Source organism: Rhopalosiphum maidis, chromosome 3 (genome assembly GCF_003676215.2).
Source record: "Rhopalosiphum maidis isolate BTI-1 chromosome 3, ASM367621v3, whole genome shotgun sequence".
Classification (NCBI taxonomy): Eukaryota; Metazoa; Arthropoda; class Insecta; order Hemiptera; family Aphididae; genus Rhopalosiphum; species Rhopalosiphum maidis.
Genome location: NC_040879.1, coordinates 22913443 through 22928765, shown reverse-complemented (window position 1 = coordinate 22928765; position 15323 = coordinate 22913443). Strand labels below are relative to the sequence as shown.

General features: G+C 33.6%; 1 protein-coding gene across 4 annotated transcripts in view; it reads right to left on the bottom strand.

Annotated features, from left to right (window-relative positions):
- LOC113557266 (serine/threonine-protein kinase MARK2-like) overlaps positions 1–15323 on the bottom strand; it is a 49908-nt gene that overhangs the window by 7321 nt on the left and 27264 nt on the right. For 2 of the 4 annotated variants that reach the window (XM_026962688.1, XM_026962689.1), the window contains exons 3-16: positions 5814–6050; positions 5684–5737; positions 5545–5593; positions 5320–5456; positions 5201–5257; positions 4993–5128; positions 4716–4936; positions 4499–4598; positions 4243–4370; positions 3865–4162; positions 3594–3728; positions 3375–3483; positions 3031–3150; positions 1804–2013 (exon numbers count right to left, since the gene is read on the bottom strand). In XM_026962688.1, coding sequence (XP_026818489.1) covers positions 1804–2013; positions 3031–3150; positions 3375–3483; positions 3594–3728; positions 3865–4162; positions 4243–4370; positions 4499–4598; positions 4716–4936; positions 4993–5128; positions 5201–5257; positions 5320–5456; positions 5545–5593; positions 5684–5737; positions 5814–6050 — 1991 coding nt within the window. Of the gene's footprint in view, positions 1–511; positions 1022–1803; positions 2014–3030; positions 3151–3374; positions 3484–3593; positions 3729–3864; positions 4163–4242; positions 4371–4498; positions 4599–4715; positions 4937–4992; positions 5129–5200; positions 5258–5319; positions 5457–5544; positions 5594–5683; positions 5738–5813; positions 6051–15323 lie in introns of those variants that run through there. The other 2 variants (XM_026962691.1, XM_026962690.1) reach the window with 2 other exon arrangements.

The following is a 15323-nucleotide window of genomic DNA, read 5'->3' as shown; positions in this document are numbered from 1 at the left end:
TATGCATCGTGCAATTGCCATGCCAATTTATAGACAAAAAAAAAAAAATGTGTAGGTTTACACAATTATAATGATTATATACATGATAAATTTTAGTAATAACATACTCAGTACAAAACACTTTGGTGTGTTAACTTAAAAAAACAAATGTATGCCACATATCAAACAATTTATTACAAATCCAAAGACAATAATAACATTGGCTTAAAAATAATGTTTGTACACTAAGGAATAATTATGACTAATAATAATAATAATGATAGTAGTAATAATAATAATAATAATAATAATATATGTATCATTGTAGTATACAGTAATAAAATATAGGCCAGAAAACGATTAAAATAATAAAATACATAATTATGCAACAGTTATACGGGGACTAGAAAATACATAGAAAAAAAAATTGTTATTGGAATTATATATATACATACATGTATATTTATGTATAGATATAGTATATATGTATATAAGTAGTTAATTTCAATTTAGAGTCTGTAGAGATAAGTAATACATATACTATCTAGTAATAAAAATATATTAAAACACAATGATAAGTTATGTCTTATGCAGTTAAATTAAAAATTAAATTAAATTAATATTACAAAATGCAATCAACATACATAAATTATGAGGTTTAAATGAGAAAGTAAGTTATTATTGATTTAACTGGACAAAAATGTAGCTGTTGATTATAGTCATTTGGAACAATATAAATAATGTATCCATATAGAAATATACATATACACACACACGCACATACATACACACACACATATCTATATATATATATATATTTATACACAAATATATAACTTTAAAACTTTCAGATCTAAGCATGTCAACGGCGAGTAGCGGCATCCCAGCATAATTGTCTCAAAATAGTTAAGAGCCCGCCTGCCCCTTTTTTGCTTGTCTTCTTCATAATTTAGTGGTAGCATGCGTGTGATATATGAATGGATATGGATGTATGATTTTTTTTTTATTTGGTATTTTTGTTTCATATTAATGGGGAGTGGTCCTGCACACATATACACAAAAAAGCATCGATCACAAGATGGAAAAAATGACAGAAACATAAAAAAATTATATAATAATAATCTGTGCAGGGACCGTATCTGTGTGAAAGCTAGCCAATAGATTATTATGTGTTAAAATTTTTAAAAATTGTTTTTGAGCGCTGCCTTTATTGAGACAATTATGCAAGGTTCGCTAATAATACATGTAAATATGCAAATTATTAAAATTATTTAATTATTGAATGATATATGGCACACAAAATTGTCCTAAATATGCTAAATAAAACTTAAAAAAAATATTATAATAATAATTAAGACAAGCTTTCACAAGTAAGGCCTCTGCGAGTAAAATGCAATCAATGTTAGTAAGTATATAATTAGTGAGTTTTTTCATTAGTTTTAATTTTAAAAAAGTGGAGACGTGGATGGATGTTATACTGGATTAAAAATATATAGAATATTTTTAGAGATATGAAATCATAATGCAAGCATTAGAAATAGAGTTAAAAATGGTAATTTAAATAGGTTAAATTAATTTTAACCACCTCACTTGTTACATAGGCCTTACAAAAATTAAATTGAAAAAGTTAATTACTTAAAAAAAAAGACAATTAAATCATAATGTAAACTTTTGAGTATTTACTTCAGGGACCTATGTTTTCTTTGTATAAAAATGTATGGAAAATGTTTAATCATAAGATCAAGAATTTTCAGGATTTTATTAAATAAAAACTATATTTTAAGGAACAATGAATTTTCAAAATAAAGATTATTACACACTTACCGTTTAACAAACTTGGATGATATTTTTGAAAAGAATGATGGCCTTTGCACAGATGGATCATGTGGACTGCCAGTGTTGTTAGTAGGTCCAACGCCAGTATAACCTCTATGTCTATTTTGACCAGAATGGAAGGTCTGGCGACTAGGCACATTCCTCGGGAATGGCTGTCGGCTATTGACTGCTGGTGATGCAGGTGATACAGTAACACCCCTATATCACCAATAAGTATATTAAAATCATTATAAACTTATAATGTTATCATTAAATATATGTAAACGCATACATGCGCCCACACAAGTGTGAGCGGGAAAGCTATAACCACAACAAATTTTGACATGACAGTAAAACTAAAAAACTGATTATAATTGAAAGACATTGACATTGACAAAAAAATTGGTCATTAAATTAAAAATAAATAAATTGTTCATTGTTATACACATTTTATATGTGAAAACATAAATGCACTGTCTGTTTGTACTAAATGTATTAAAATTACAAACAGGACAATATTTTTATATTTGATATTGTATTATTTATTTACAACATTTACCAGTTTTTTAATGATAATATCATTTATCAAATAATTTTTATGCAATAGTTTCATTCATAAGACGTTAACTTATAAGAAGCTACAAAATGATAAACACTCATCATAGTGAAAATGCCAATTTCTTCCCTCTATTTCAAACTTAGTAGTAGCAAAACAATAATACAAAATCATGCAAACCTAATTAAATCGTTAACGGTTTTAGAAGCTTTCTTTAATTGTTTATTCTATTAGTATTTAACAAATGAAAATTATTAACATAGCAATGAGGTTGTTATTAATTTAAATGACAATATATATATACACATGGTTAGTTAAAATGTAAAAAAATGAATAATAGTTAGCAATCCAATTATATTGTATAATGTATGAACAACATAAGTGCATGCACAAATATTTCAGTCTGTATAATAGACGGCAGTAATATTTTCATGGAATGTACATTTCGCACAATTTATATCCCAAAGTAATAGGAAGCAGCACAGAAAATATATTATTATATTTTACTAAATGAATTTTGAAAAGATAAACTCTATCCGCAGAGTATATTTTGAGGAACAATATGTTCAAGAGTTTTCAAATGTTTAAAATGCGTACAATACACAACATGCATTTGATACGATCTAAAAGACGCTATAACAATCTAGCCACAGTTATAAAATTATGAACGGGAGGAATACCTCGGGTGGGCAGGAGGTTCTGTGGCGTGTTCTGTGGCACTAGACACAGAGGCAGATTTGACGTGACCTTTGGATCGTGTATCTCCACATCCAGAACCAGAATTAGGTACAGCCAACGCACTAAACCCAATTACCAATGCATTGCAAACATTAATTCAAAATTATCATCTTACCACCAATAATAATGAATAGAATAAAATGAATGAACAAATGTTTATATTATAATTATAGAAGATTAATCAGTGTTAAGGAGAAACAAGATAACATAAACAAAAAGTTATTTTACATAACATTATTATTATTATAAGTGTTCATTTTATGTGTGATTTCTGTCAAAGGTATACCTTGCTGGATCCATTACAGGAGGAGTTGATACGGCTGCTTTAGCATCATAACTGATTGTACTTCTTCTACCCACTGACCCTCCTGGAGCCATTGATCGTTGTTTTGGTCCTAAGAATTATATTACAATTAAAACTAGAGTCACTTGCTAGATGTTATTGAGAAGAGTAATAAAAGTCTAAATCAATAATAATAATAATAAAAAAAAAAAATAGACATGCCTATCATATTTTCAGGTCTAGAGTTTAGCCGAGCTGTATTCTCTTTGATGCTGGCAGCGTCAATAGTATTTTGACGCTTGAAATTAGTACTTGGAATGGCCACATTGTGATTGTGATTGGTTGAATTGGGGGTACCTAAAAACACTTATTTATCAGAAACAATAATAATTAAGGACTAAATTAATTTGTTTTTATAAAACAATGTTTCAGGCAATAATATTGTTGAATTGTGAATTTAAATATTTAAAAACTTAATATCACCAACTATTACTTGTTTTATTTGTAGAGTTATGGGTTGTTTGTTGATTGTTTGATGTATTATTGGTAGCAGGAACATTGCTAGAATTTGGATGGTTTGTGGTCAAAGCAGAAGTTTCACCACCAGATGAAGCCCTTCTGCTAGGTTTGGAATTGGTTGCAGATATTGACCTATGTACACCTCGATGTGATGGCGATTGATTAGTATTGTTCACGGCCGCTACATTGTTGGTGTTATTTACACCAGGATTTGGTCCAGTGATTCCTCTTAATGATAATGAACTACCAGATCGAGAACCATCACTTTCAGGCTATAGGGGATTGGAACAAAAATAATAATAATTAACAAAATTAAACTCGATTATAGAAGTATCACAATATGAATACTTACATCGTTAGATTTTCTTCCTAGTAAAAGATAAGTAGCAAATATATCATCATATTTAGCTTGAGATAAACTCTCTTCTATTTCTCCACGGCTGTAACCCATTCCAACTAATATTTCTGTAACTCGACAGACTAGAACAAAACAAATCAAAAAATGCTATAAATATAAATGTTAAATATACCCGAAGTAAGCAAAGACAAATTAAATATTTTTATAACTAAATAGCTAATAGTGATTTTTAAGCATCGATTAGACATACCTATTCGTTTTGGTTCTTTGAAATCTTGTTCTGGTTCTACATAAGGTTTTAGTTCATCTTCTTCGCAACCTAAGTTCATCCATTTGTCTTTCATGATAACCTATAATATATTTTCAGTATAATAAACAAGAATTAAGTGTTATTTTTAAAATATGTTTTAATCTATAACATATACAAGAAATAGAATATGATTGTTGTAAAACTAAATGTATCTAACCTCTAATGATGCTCTTTTAAGTGGATTTAAAACAAGAAACTTTTTCAATAAATTTTCACAATCTGTTGACATATAAAACGGTATTCTATATTTGCCACGCAATACTCTTTCCCTTAGCTCTCTCAGGGTAGAACCGTCAAAAGGCAGAGAACCGCTAACCAAAGTATACAGAATAACTCCTAATGACCAAACATCAACTTCTGGTCCATCGTAACGCTTTCCTGTAAAAATAGTTTTAAGATTACTATTTTTATTAAAAATATATAAATTATCTTACCTTGGAATAGTTCAGGTGCGGCATATGGAGGACTACCACAAAATGTATAAAGTTTACCACCAGGTGTAAACTCGTTACTAAATCCAAAATCTGCTATTTTTATGTTCATTTCACTATCCAGTAATAAGTTTTCAGCCTAAAACAAAAATGAAAATGTAATTATTGAAGGGATATAAACACTAATTAATATAATTCATGATTTAGTTACCTTTAAATCTCTGTGTATGATTCTTTTTTGATGGCAGTATTGGACTGCTGAAACAATCTAAAAACATGAGATATTTTTAACACAGTTTTATATTTTAACAGTTTTATTATGATATGTACTTGTCTAAATTTGGCTCTTGCTTCTTTTTCTCTCATGCGTCCGTGTAATACCAAGTAGTCAAATACTTCACCTCCACTAGCATATTCCATAACTAAATATAGTGTTTTTTCAGTTTCTATAACTTGTAATAATTTAACTAAAAAACAACAAAAGTTATTAAATGTAAATAGTTCAAGAATAAATAGTTAACGGAGTTGGCAGTATTTCTTGTTGGCATTACTCACCTATATTCGGATGGTCCAACATTTTCATTATTCTAACTTCTCTAAAAAGCTGTAAAAAAAAAAAAATAATAATACAGTAAAAATAACTATGATCTTATCGTATAATTATTCAGATTAATAAAAGTTAATAATAACGTACTTTTTGCAAACTTCCGGGTAATAATTGAGTTTTATCAATGATTTTAATCGCGACCTACAAAACAGACAATTGTTACGATTTCTAGTTGGCTAGTTTAATGATATTATACAATTATAAAAAAGATATTTACCTCCTTTCCGGTAGGTACATGTTTGGCTAGTTTGACTTTGGCGAAATTTCCTTTTCCGATGGTTTTGAGCAGTTTGTATTTGCCAATGTGCGGCTCTTCCGATGAACGGCTGCGAGACGATCCGCGTGTACTTGTCACTGTGGAGGCACCACTGCCTCCACCTACTCCTCCACCACCGCCTCCAACTCCTCCTCCTCCTCCTCCTGTAGAACTGCTATTTGTGGCTGCATCACTGCCCTATAAAAAACAAAGCAAAGACAAAATTGTTAACACGCCAATATTATACACGTTTCATTGATAATGAACAGAATAAAAAATCTAAACATCGACACATTGGATACGTATTACGTATACACAATGCATATGGGTAATTTTAAAAATAATAACAAAGCGTTGTTGTCACGAGAACACAGATGTACAATAGCTGATGTACCCATTATCTATATTTGTGGTAAATATAAATATAATATAATAAAAACCTAATATAGTATAACATAATATTATATACGATGTACAGAGCCTAGCATGTTTTTGAACCATCGTGCGTATGATGCTCATTTTACTCAGGTTTTTTTTTGTTACTAATTCTATCGCCGTAACGTCGGCCCATTTTCGAACGCGATTTTCCCCGTCTCCCGTCTTCTCGTTGTCATCGTATAATTTTCCGCAGTCGTACATGAACGGAGAGAAAAGAAAAGTGAAAGCGCTTCACTGGAATAACGTACCTACAAACAACCTAGCTACAAAACTCTGCACGTTATAGTCATACGCGCCCCGTCGAACACCCAAAATAATTAAAGAAAAACGCTCGTCCGGACACGCACATGCGGCGGTTGTAGACGTATTAAATTGCGTCATATACGCGAAAATTCGATACGGAAAGCAACCGATCTCAACCATAGTCGACAGCTTTCCTTGTGAGTTGTAGCCGCTATTAGGAAATCGGTTTCGACACGCCACGGCTGCTGAACTGTATGAAAAAAAAAAACATTGGGCCGTTGCTACTCAACCTAACTATATTTGGTTATGTTTGTTGTATTGCGCAATTGCAAAATGACGTAGGTATAAGTAATATATTTAGGTATTAGTTGTACGGAGATGATAAGACATTTTGTACGTCTGGTCTGGTCTTTAAAAAAACTTAAATATGTGATCCGACTTTTTCCGGACGATTTTATAATAATATTTTGGTCCTCGACCACTATATAACAATATTATAGTAAAATAGAAAATATGGAAAACGTAACTAGATTCCAAGGGAAATTCATTTAAAATTAAAAACACAATTTATTATTAATCTAAACTTAACTGCGATATTGTTTTTATTTTTTACAGTTTTGTAATATGATTTCGTGAAAGTAAAATACCTTTTGGTAAAGACAATTTTAGGATAAGTATAAAAACAATCAACGGAGCAGTGTAATAAGCAATAGTCAAACATATTATTGCAGATCATTGGTGAAAAATATTGAAAAATAAAAGAGAATATTGGGGGAGACTTGGGGAGCTTAAGCTCACCCGGAACGTAATCAGTAGCCACACCAGTAACCAGTAACCAAAATAAGTTGTTTATTTTAATATTTAAACACAAAAATGTCAAGCCCTGAACACCCCTATGAATATGACCAATTTTCCGCATATTATCCTCCCAAAACTCTCAAGTCTCTCTTGATATCCAATTCTTCATCGAATACAAAATTTAACAATATGATTTGCACGCAATAGTAACGGAATAACGCGTCACACCAATGTCATCATAGGGGGCACAACATCCGTAGCAGTTAATAAAAAAAAAACCAGTAATTTGGCATTGTCACGGGTAGAGGTCGTGTAAATACGCCTACGAAATCATCACCACGTTTTCGGTTTATTTACTTATGATGATGTGACAAACGACTAAATGACTACTGTATGCAATTCTGTTAATAATACATTTATATCATTTTTGTATACGCAACATTCGAACGGAAGAGCAGAGAAATCGCTGTCAGTAGAGAAATAAAAATGGTACTATTGTTTTTTATCGCTACGCCGCTGTTTGAAATGTATCATCTAGTCATCGGGACCATTCTACCTATTGTAATTCTTTATAGACCGTTACACAACTTTTAAAATCAAAATAATAAAATATAATAATTACTAATTAGTAATGTATAGATTCATGATTTTATACGTAATTAAACACGGAAAAATAGGACGATTTCCTGAAGAAAATCCTTAAACGTTACATATTTTATTTATTTTAAAATCAAACGTCAGTTAGTTTTTAATAATATTTTAAAATAAGTTAATATACCTAACGTGTGTAAGATATACGCACGAACTTGAAATAGTACAATTCAATATAGCGACAATGCGATAATATATACTATAGGAAATGATTAAATAGATAATATGAGTAAGAAAATACAATGTCAAATACTATAAGGAATATTTACCTTTTTTCCATAAAAATACATATGACATACCTACTAGAATAATACGTCAACTTTAGATATCGTTATATACAGAGTACAGAAAAATATGGATGGAGAATGTCGAAATTTTAGATTACCTATAATAGCTTGCTGACGTAGTCACCGAGGATGGCAGAGTGATACATTGTATACATGACTCGGTGGCAAGGTGGCCATAACAAACAAGATGTAACGCAAAAATAAATAATGAAATATGAATAATGGATAACCATGTATACAAGGAATACACGATTGAACTGTATGAAAAAATGATAAACATTGGAAACGTCATACGACCTAACCAATCCATTATTCTCGTTTTCCGTCAAAAAAATAAAATAAAATGTCATTTTAAAATACTGTTTTCGGTGAATAGGTGGTAAAGGATGAGATGATGTTTAAGTAAAATAGGTATTATTACATTATAATACTATATAACATATTCCTCTTCACATCAGCGGCATTTATATACCAAGTCACATTGTGTTTCGCCTACCTAAATATAGTTTTTTTTTGTTATCGTCGTGCGAAAACGTCTTTCGACCGACTTTCCGTGAACAATAATAATAATTATTATTATTCAGTTTCGTCGGGACATACACAATACACGATGACGACACATGCCTAACCTTATCCTGTGCCTACACCGTAGGCAGAAACGGGTTAGGTAGGGGGCTTTTGTCCGCTGAGAACGATATTATTATTATTATTATTATAACCACTCGAACACAATGATCGGAACGGCCGAGCCGACACACGGGGAAAACGATCTCCGGAAAACAGCGGGGCGGCCGATCGAGCGTTTCGTGTGTGTTGTACACATTATACACACCACACCGCGCACGGATATTACGAGTATTATATAATTACAATTATTATTATGCGTTGGCAGTTTGGCACCGTTGAGTAAAATCGCGTAACGTTACGGCACCGATACACTTCGGTCGGTGTTCATGATAATTAAACATTAAACACATTATATCATCACGGTAATATCGAAGTACCCGAATATGCGTGTATAATATACGGTTTTAAGTTTTTTCATGCACATATTCGAGGCCATCGACGATAATATATCGCACTCGCGATAGTAATTCATAACACTATTATACGCGACGGCACAATGAAAGTAACCCGACACCGGCGATGGTGCGCGGTGGTGATGACGAATAGCTGTGGTAAAACGCACTGCTAATTATTATTGGTAATAGTAATATTATTATATAGGTATATGGCACGGTTACGACACGCGCCGTAGCAATCGACAAATGTGGTAATAAGTAATAACGATATTAAGAATATTATATTAATATTTTACAAGCCCAATACGCCGAGTAGTAGACTTGTCGACGAGAGATAGGGTCACGGTGGTCAATGCGGCAAGTTACAACGTAAACGATGCCAAATTCAAATACCTCCACTCCCCAATCGTCACCATGGATAATATCGAAGGTATTAACTAGTTAAAAGGTTTAACTTGGCTATATAGTTTAATTGACTGTTGAAATAACTTGGCTGTTTTCAACTGATTTAAAAATAATCCATTAAGTTAAAATTAAATGGGTTTTCGACATTTTTGGTTTTAATGGTTTAATTTACACATTAAGTACTGTGTATATCACACGGTTTTATATAAAAATGATCTAATACTTTCATAATAATAGTAACTGATGGTACTATAATATCTGATATGTTAGTGATAAAATAATATAGTACATACATAGATAGGCATAAAATGTTCTTTATGTGATCCACATACTTACTAAAAAGGTGGATTAATTATTTTTGCACTAAGTTAATATCTTTTTTCCATTATATTTTCAACTTATATATACCATATATCACCTTAAAATAATAGATAGATGGATATGGCATGCCCATAAGAATCACAAAAGAGGCGATGACCCCGGAATCGTGTTCAACTGAGACAAATTATCAATTTCGCGATTGTTGATAAGAATGGAACGCATTACAATAAATAGTAATTATAGAGACGTAAAATAATATTGTAATCGTACGCGATTCGATTTTCAAACATATATTTTAGATCGGAAATCCTGAAGTACTACAGACCGACACACAGGCCATTTCGAAAAGGCCGAAAAATTTTCGAGGTAAAATTAACGTCGATCGGACGAGTGTTGATGATGAAGGTGATGTTCTACGAATATTATGCGGTGTACACACACGTCGCGTCGCATCGATTTATTTGTATTGCAGTTGGGTAAAAATAATAAAATTAGTCACAGAAGCGAGTGACCGTGTATTATGCATCGCACGACGTCACGAGTCGGACGACAAACGACCACGTCTTTTTATGGATATGTTAATGAATCACACCGCTGTTTTACGGGGAGCTTACGCACGACAGGCTGTGTATATTATGTATAGGTACGTATTTAAGTATTATTATATTCTCGTCGTCGACAAAACGGACACGCGGCGACGAATAAATAAATAACACAATATTACATATGGTTATGAAAAGCGCGATCGAACGCGTCGATCTGACGTCTTTGGTATATACATCATAGCAGAGATGGACCGCGTCAGCATATAGAAGGAGATATAATATGAGGTGTATAATATTATATATATATAAATATACTGTACATTATAATAATATTACTGTAGCAGCGTTTCAAGAGACGTCTCTCGATGCGTGAAAGTCCCGAGTAATTTCCAACGGTTCGACGAACCGGTTACGGTTGTTTTTCAACGTAATGCGAGCGTTGTTTTTTATTTGTTTATTTGTACCTATTTATATGGTTTTATTACTATTATTTGGGGATATCACTTATACATTATTTACAACGCCGCAATAGAGAAACTGGCTACTATTTTAATATACACTGTTGCTGCGGGTAATTGGAAAAAAATCTCGATAAAAAGCCACTATGAGACTATAAAAAGTCATAAAAAAAGTCCAAATTTTTAAATAAAAATTGATCAAAACACAAAAAAAGCGATATTTTTAAATTTGTTCATTACCTATAGTTATTATTATTTATTTGTTTTCTTTTTTAAGTATCAATAATTATAATTGGTACCCATAAAATTAAATATTAAAAGTAATTTTGTCATAAACTTTTAGGGTTTGAAATCACAAATCCGAGCACCTCTCATAGGACACGCGGCCGACGTGATTACGGACAGTTTGGAACAAGCAGATAACGAGGCATGTACACTAAAATAATAATAATTCGAGTCGGTAGATAAAGCACGTATTTGGGCAGTTATAAATTTACACAAAATGTACGGTTTCATCACGCTTATTTTTGCTCATTTCGAGGTTTTGAAAAAAAGCACATAATTAGAATTATCAAATATTATGTCCCCCTTCTTAGCACCAAACCATATTTATTTTGAATATCCAATCAAGACGGCGCTTTCAAATACTTTATTTTTCGTACCTATTACACAGACAATCATTTTGTTTTTTTGCGCACATAATTCGCTCGATTATTCAGACATAAATGCACATTTTTTAGTACACAAGAACTTACGAGTACTGATTATTACTATTATAGTATGAGTATACTAAATCGACGATGACCGAAATTTCATCGTACGCTAGATGCAACGGTGTGCCCCCCGCCGACAATCGATTGCCGTCATTGCACGACGATGACGACGGTCGCTGCCGCGTTCGACCTCGTTAAAATCGCAACTGGTTTTATCCGTCTCCGTCACTCATTCTCTCTCGCTCTACGCCGCATCGTATCGTCACAGACTTCCTATCGTGTATAATTGCTATACTATTATCACAGCGACTTTTCAACCGAGAAACGATATACATTTATTTATGGTAACGTACCGTTAGCGACGACAGTCGGGTAGTATGTAATACTTACATATCGATTAGGGGGCCGAGTAACTCACAACAATATCGTATTATATTATTATACACACTTGTCGCGCTATTTATTGATATCATATACGTGGTACACCGTATACACGGAGACAAATCGTTACCGGTTCGCGATCAGTAAGAACATCGATGTTGCAGTGCAGTCGGTCATATTATATTGAGGTCCTTAATCGTTAGGAATACAATTTTACAAAGTTCTATCCATGAATCAAAAAGGCAAACGACGCTAACAGCAAACGGATCGGGGTCGAACGGACATAGCGGGACGCGGTGTGGTACGAATCTGTAGTGGTTGACGATATTAAACCGATGTCATTCATATGACGTAGGGTTGAATGAGTTGTTATTGCGCTCGAGAAGATGATTTACGAAGGTAGAACGAGATGTCAGTTGACTATCGGCCAAACGATATTCTGTTCTGAGGGTACAGAGAATACGTAAAAGTTTCGGACATGAAGGGTGTGTTATGAGTACACTCTTGTACGGTGATCGATACCAATGGAACTGCGTAGGTTGCTATTTACCCATGTCTCCCCACCCGTTAGTATAGACGGCGCCGGTTCCAGGAAAAAAGTAAACGACGATAATGATCTGAATAAAAAATAACAAGGGTTTGCGGATATTATACCACCCACACACGTACCGCTGGCAGTCTGCGTTCGTTTGCACGACGACAATAATAAAATCAATAATATATAATAATGTAATATTATTAATGTATACTACGTTAGTGTCATTTATATAAATGCGTGTTTGTATAATATATATATTGAAATTCGAAAAACGAAAATGATAATAACCTTCTGAATGCGCATGCCACACGGTAGCCGAGTGAATCGCGTACACGCCGAACGACCAAGACGAGACGAGACAACGACCATCACCCTTATTGCACTAAATCACGATATAAAGCGCGCGTGCAAGTCATAAAAACACACATATGGTAAAATTATTTCATAGATTTTCGATCGGCGGCGGCCTAATACGCATAGAATACATTATAATAACGATATTAAGACTGGTAATTTATAATCTTGTGTTTATCGTTCTATTTATTTATTTATTTTTTTTTTTTTAAGAATAATAATGACGTTTTTACCGTACCCATGGCATAATATATTATAACGTTATTATAAATACCAACGCGACTCGACGGAACGGCCGGTCGTCCGTCCGTCGTGTGAAGTGAAGTATATATATTTTTATTGTGACGCAACGACGACTGTATAATAATATAACATACATATGTATGTATATATATTATATATATATATATATATAAACGTACGAGGAAAGAAAATGTAAAACAGTTACGTAAAACCCGACAGAACTCAACGACCCTCGTCGTACCCATTATACAAACACAAATACACGCACGCGCAGAAAGAGTTTATAATCGAAACATACGAAAATAATAATAATAATAATAAAAAAATAAAAAATGCATCGATACAGCGACATACCTATATAATAATATATTATACTCTCTGAATGCATTACAAAAACGCACTGGTAGTAATAAGCCGCTCTCAGACTCTCAGGACCGGCTGTGGGTCCAGTAAAAAAAAAAAACTCAATCGTAAAAAATATAATATATATTTTTTATATTATGTTACGGCCAGGATTCGAGACGAAACGACGTAGAAACTCGTATGCACATCGGAATACCGTATACATCTCTTCATGTCCGTATGATTTCCGTTTGGACGCACAGCAGCAATAGTATGGATTCCTTGCACTGTATAAATAGATCACGAAAAATACGCGGTTTTCTTTTGGTATTCGAATACCACCCTTCCCCCACCATTTAATCCAAAAACGCAAACTACGAACGAAACAGTAATAATAATAGAAAAAAATGTAATATATCATTGTAATAATAATGTAAAAACGTGTAATTTGCTAAATAAATGTCACCGGGTAATTCCCTCGCACGCACACGGCCCACATCACACGACAATCTAAATTATACGTTATGACATCGTAAGCTACCTAATTGCAAATTACAAAAACCGAGGATATTATGACGAATACGTAATATTAAAATACATTTGAAACATGACATATGGACACTAATAGGTATTCCTATCTTCCATGAACATATATTATGCTTTTCCGTACCGAAACGTGTAACGGAGAGATAAACGGCGGTTCTCGCTAGCACACGAACTTCTCAATAATGACAAACTTATAAATTTCAGACACGAGTAAAACACCAGATGCAATGACGTTGGGCGGTCAACAATGACGGTATCAGTTGTCTCGGCTCACAGATACTATAACGCCACAATGTCCATAAGTTCAATATCGAGACGTGGGTGTGTTGCGTTCATAGACCTACACAGTAACGGACTGATGACAACAGGGAGCGATGTCCGAGGGCCGACCTTGTGACAAAAAGATGACACATGTGGCATACACTTTTAGGTGCACCGATGTTCACGGTCATCGCCTCTCTTTCGAACAATGTTGGTATTTGGCGACCTATAGCTGCGGAGGGTCTGCGCCGACGGTAATACATCAATAATACGTCGATGATGGTTGTGTCGAAAAAAAATATGCGAACATTTCATCGTCCTACACCGACCGATATGTTACACGTGGTGCCTTGGACCGTTCACGATGCGATCATCATTATTACATTATTATTGTGTTGTCCTATCGATATTATATTTATCAATGATTCCATCACGATCTTTTTTTCGGGTTATTTTTTTCACCGTTCCGTCCCCCCTTCGATTTTTGGTCCACCGACACAAGGATATACTAATAATATGTGGACAGGTGGCTGTTGCTGTTTGTTGCTGCAGTCGGTTCGATCGACGACGGAACGTTTCTCGTCGTATACAATATATAATAATAATAATAATACACGTTATAATGCACACAAGACGACGATCGACGACGGACGGGTACGCCGGGTGGGGCGTGGTGTTTTCTGGCCGGATCGCGGAGATCGGTGTGAGCCGTAGAACTCCGGTCTCGCGTGTGCGTGCGTGCATGTACGTGCGACCTGCGGAGAGAAGAAGTAGCGGCGTCGACCACGAACCGAGTAGAGGAGAATATTATTACACACTCACACACACACACACACACAATAACTGTAAAACCTATGGTCGTGGACGATGAAGAGACCGCGAAGAGCAGACCTACGTGTACACCGCACATAATATTATCGTTATT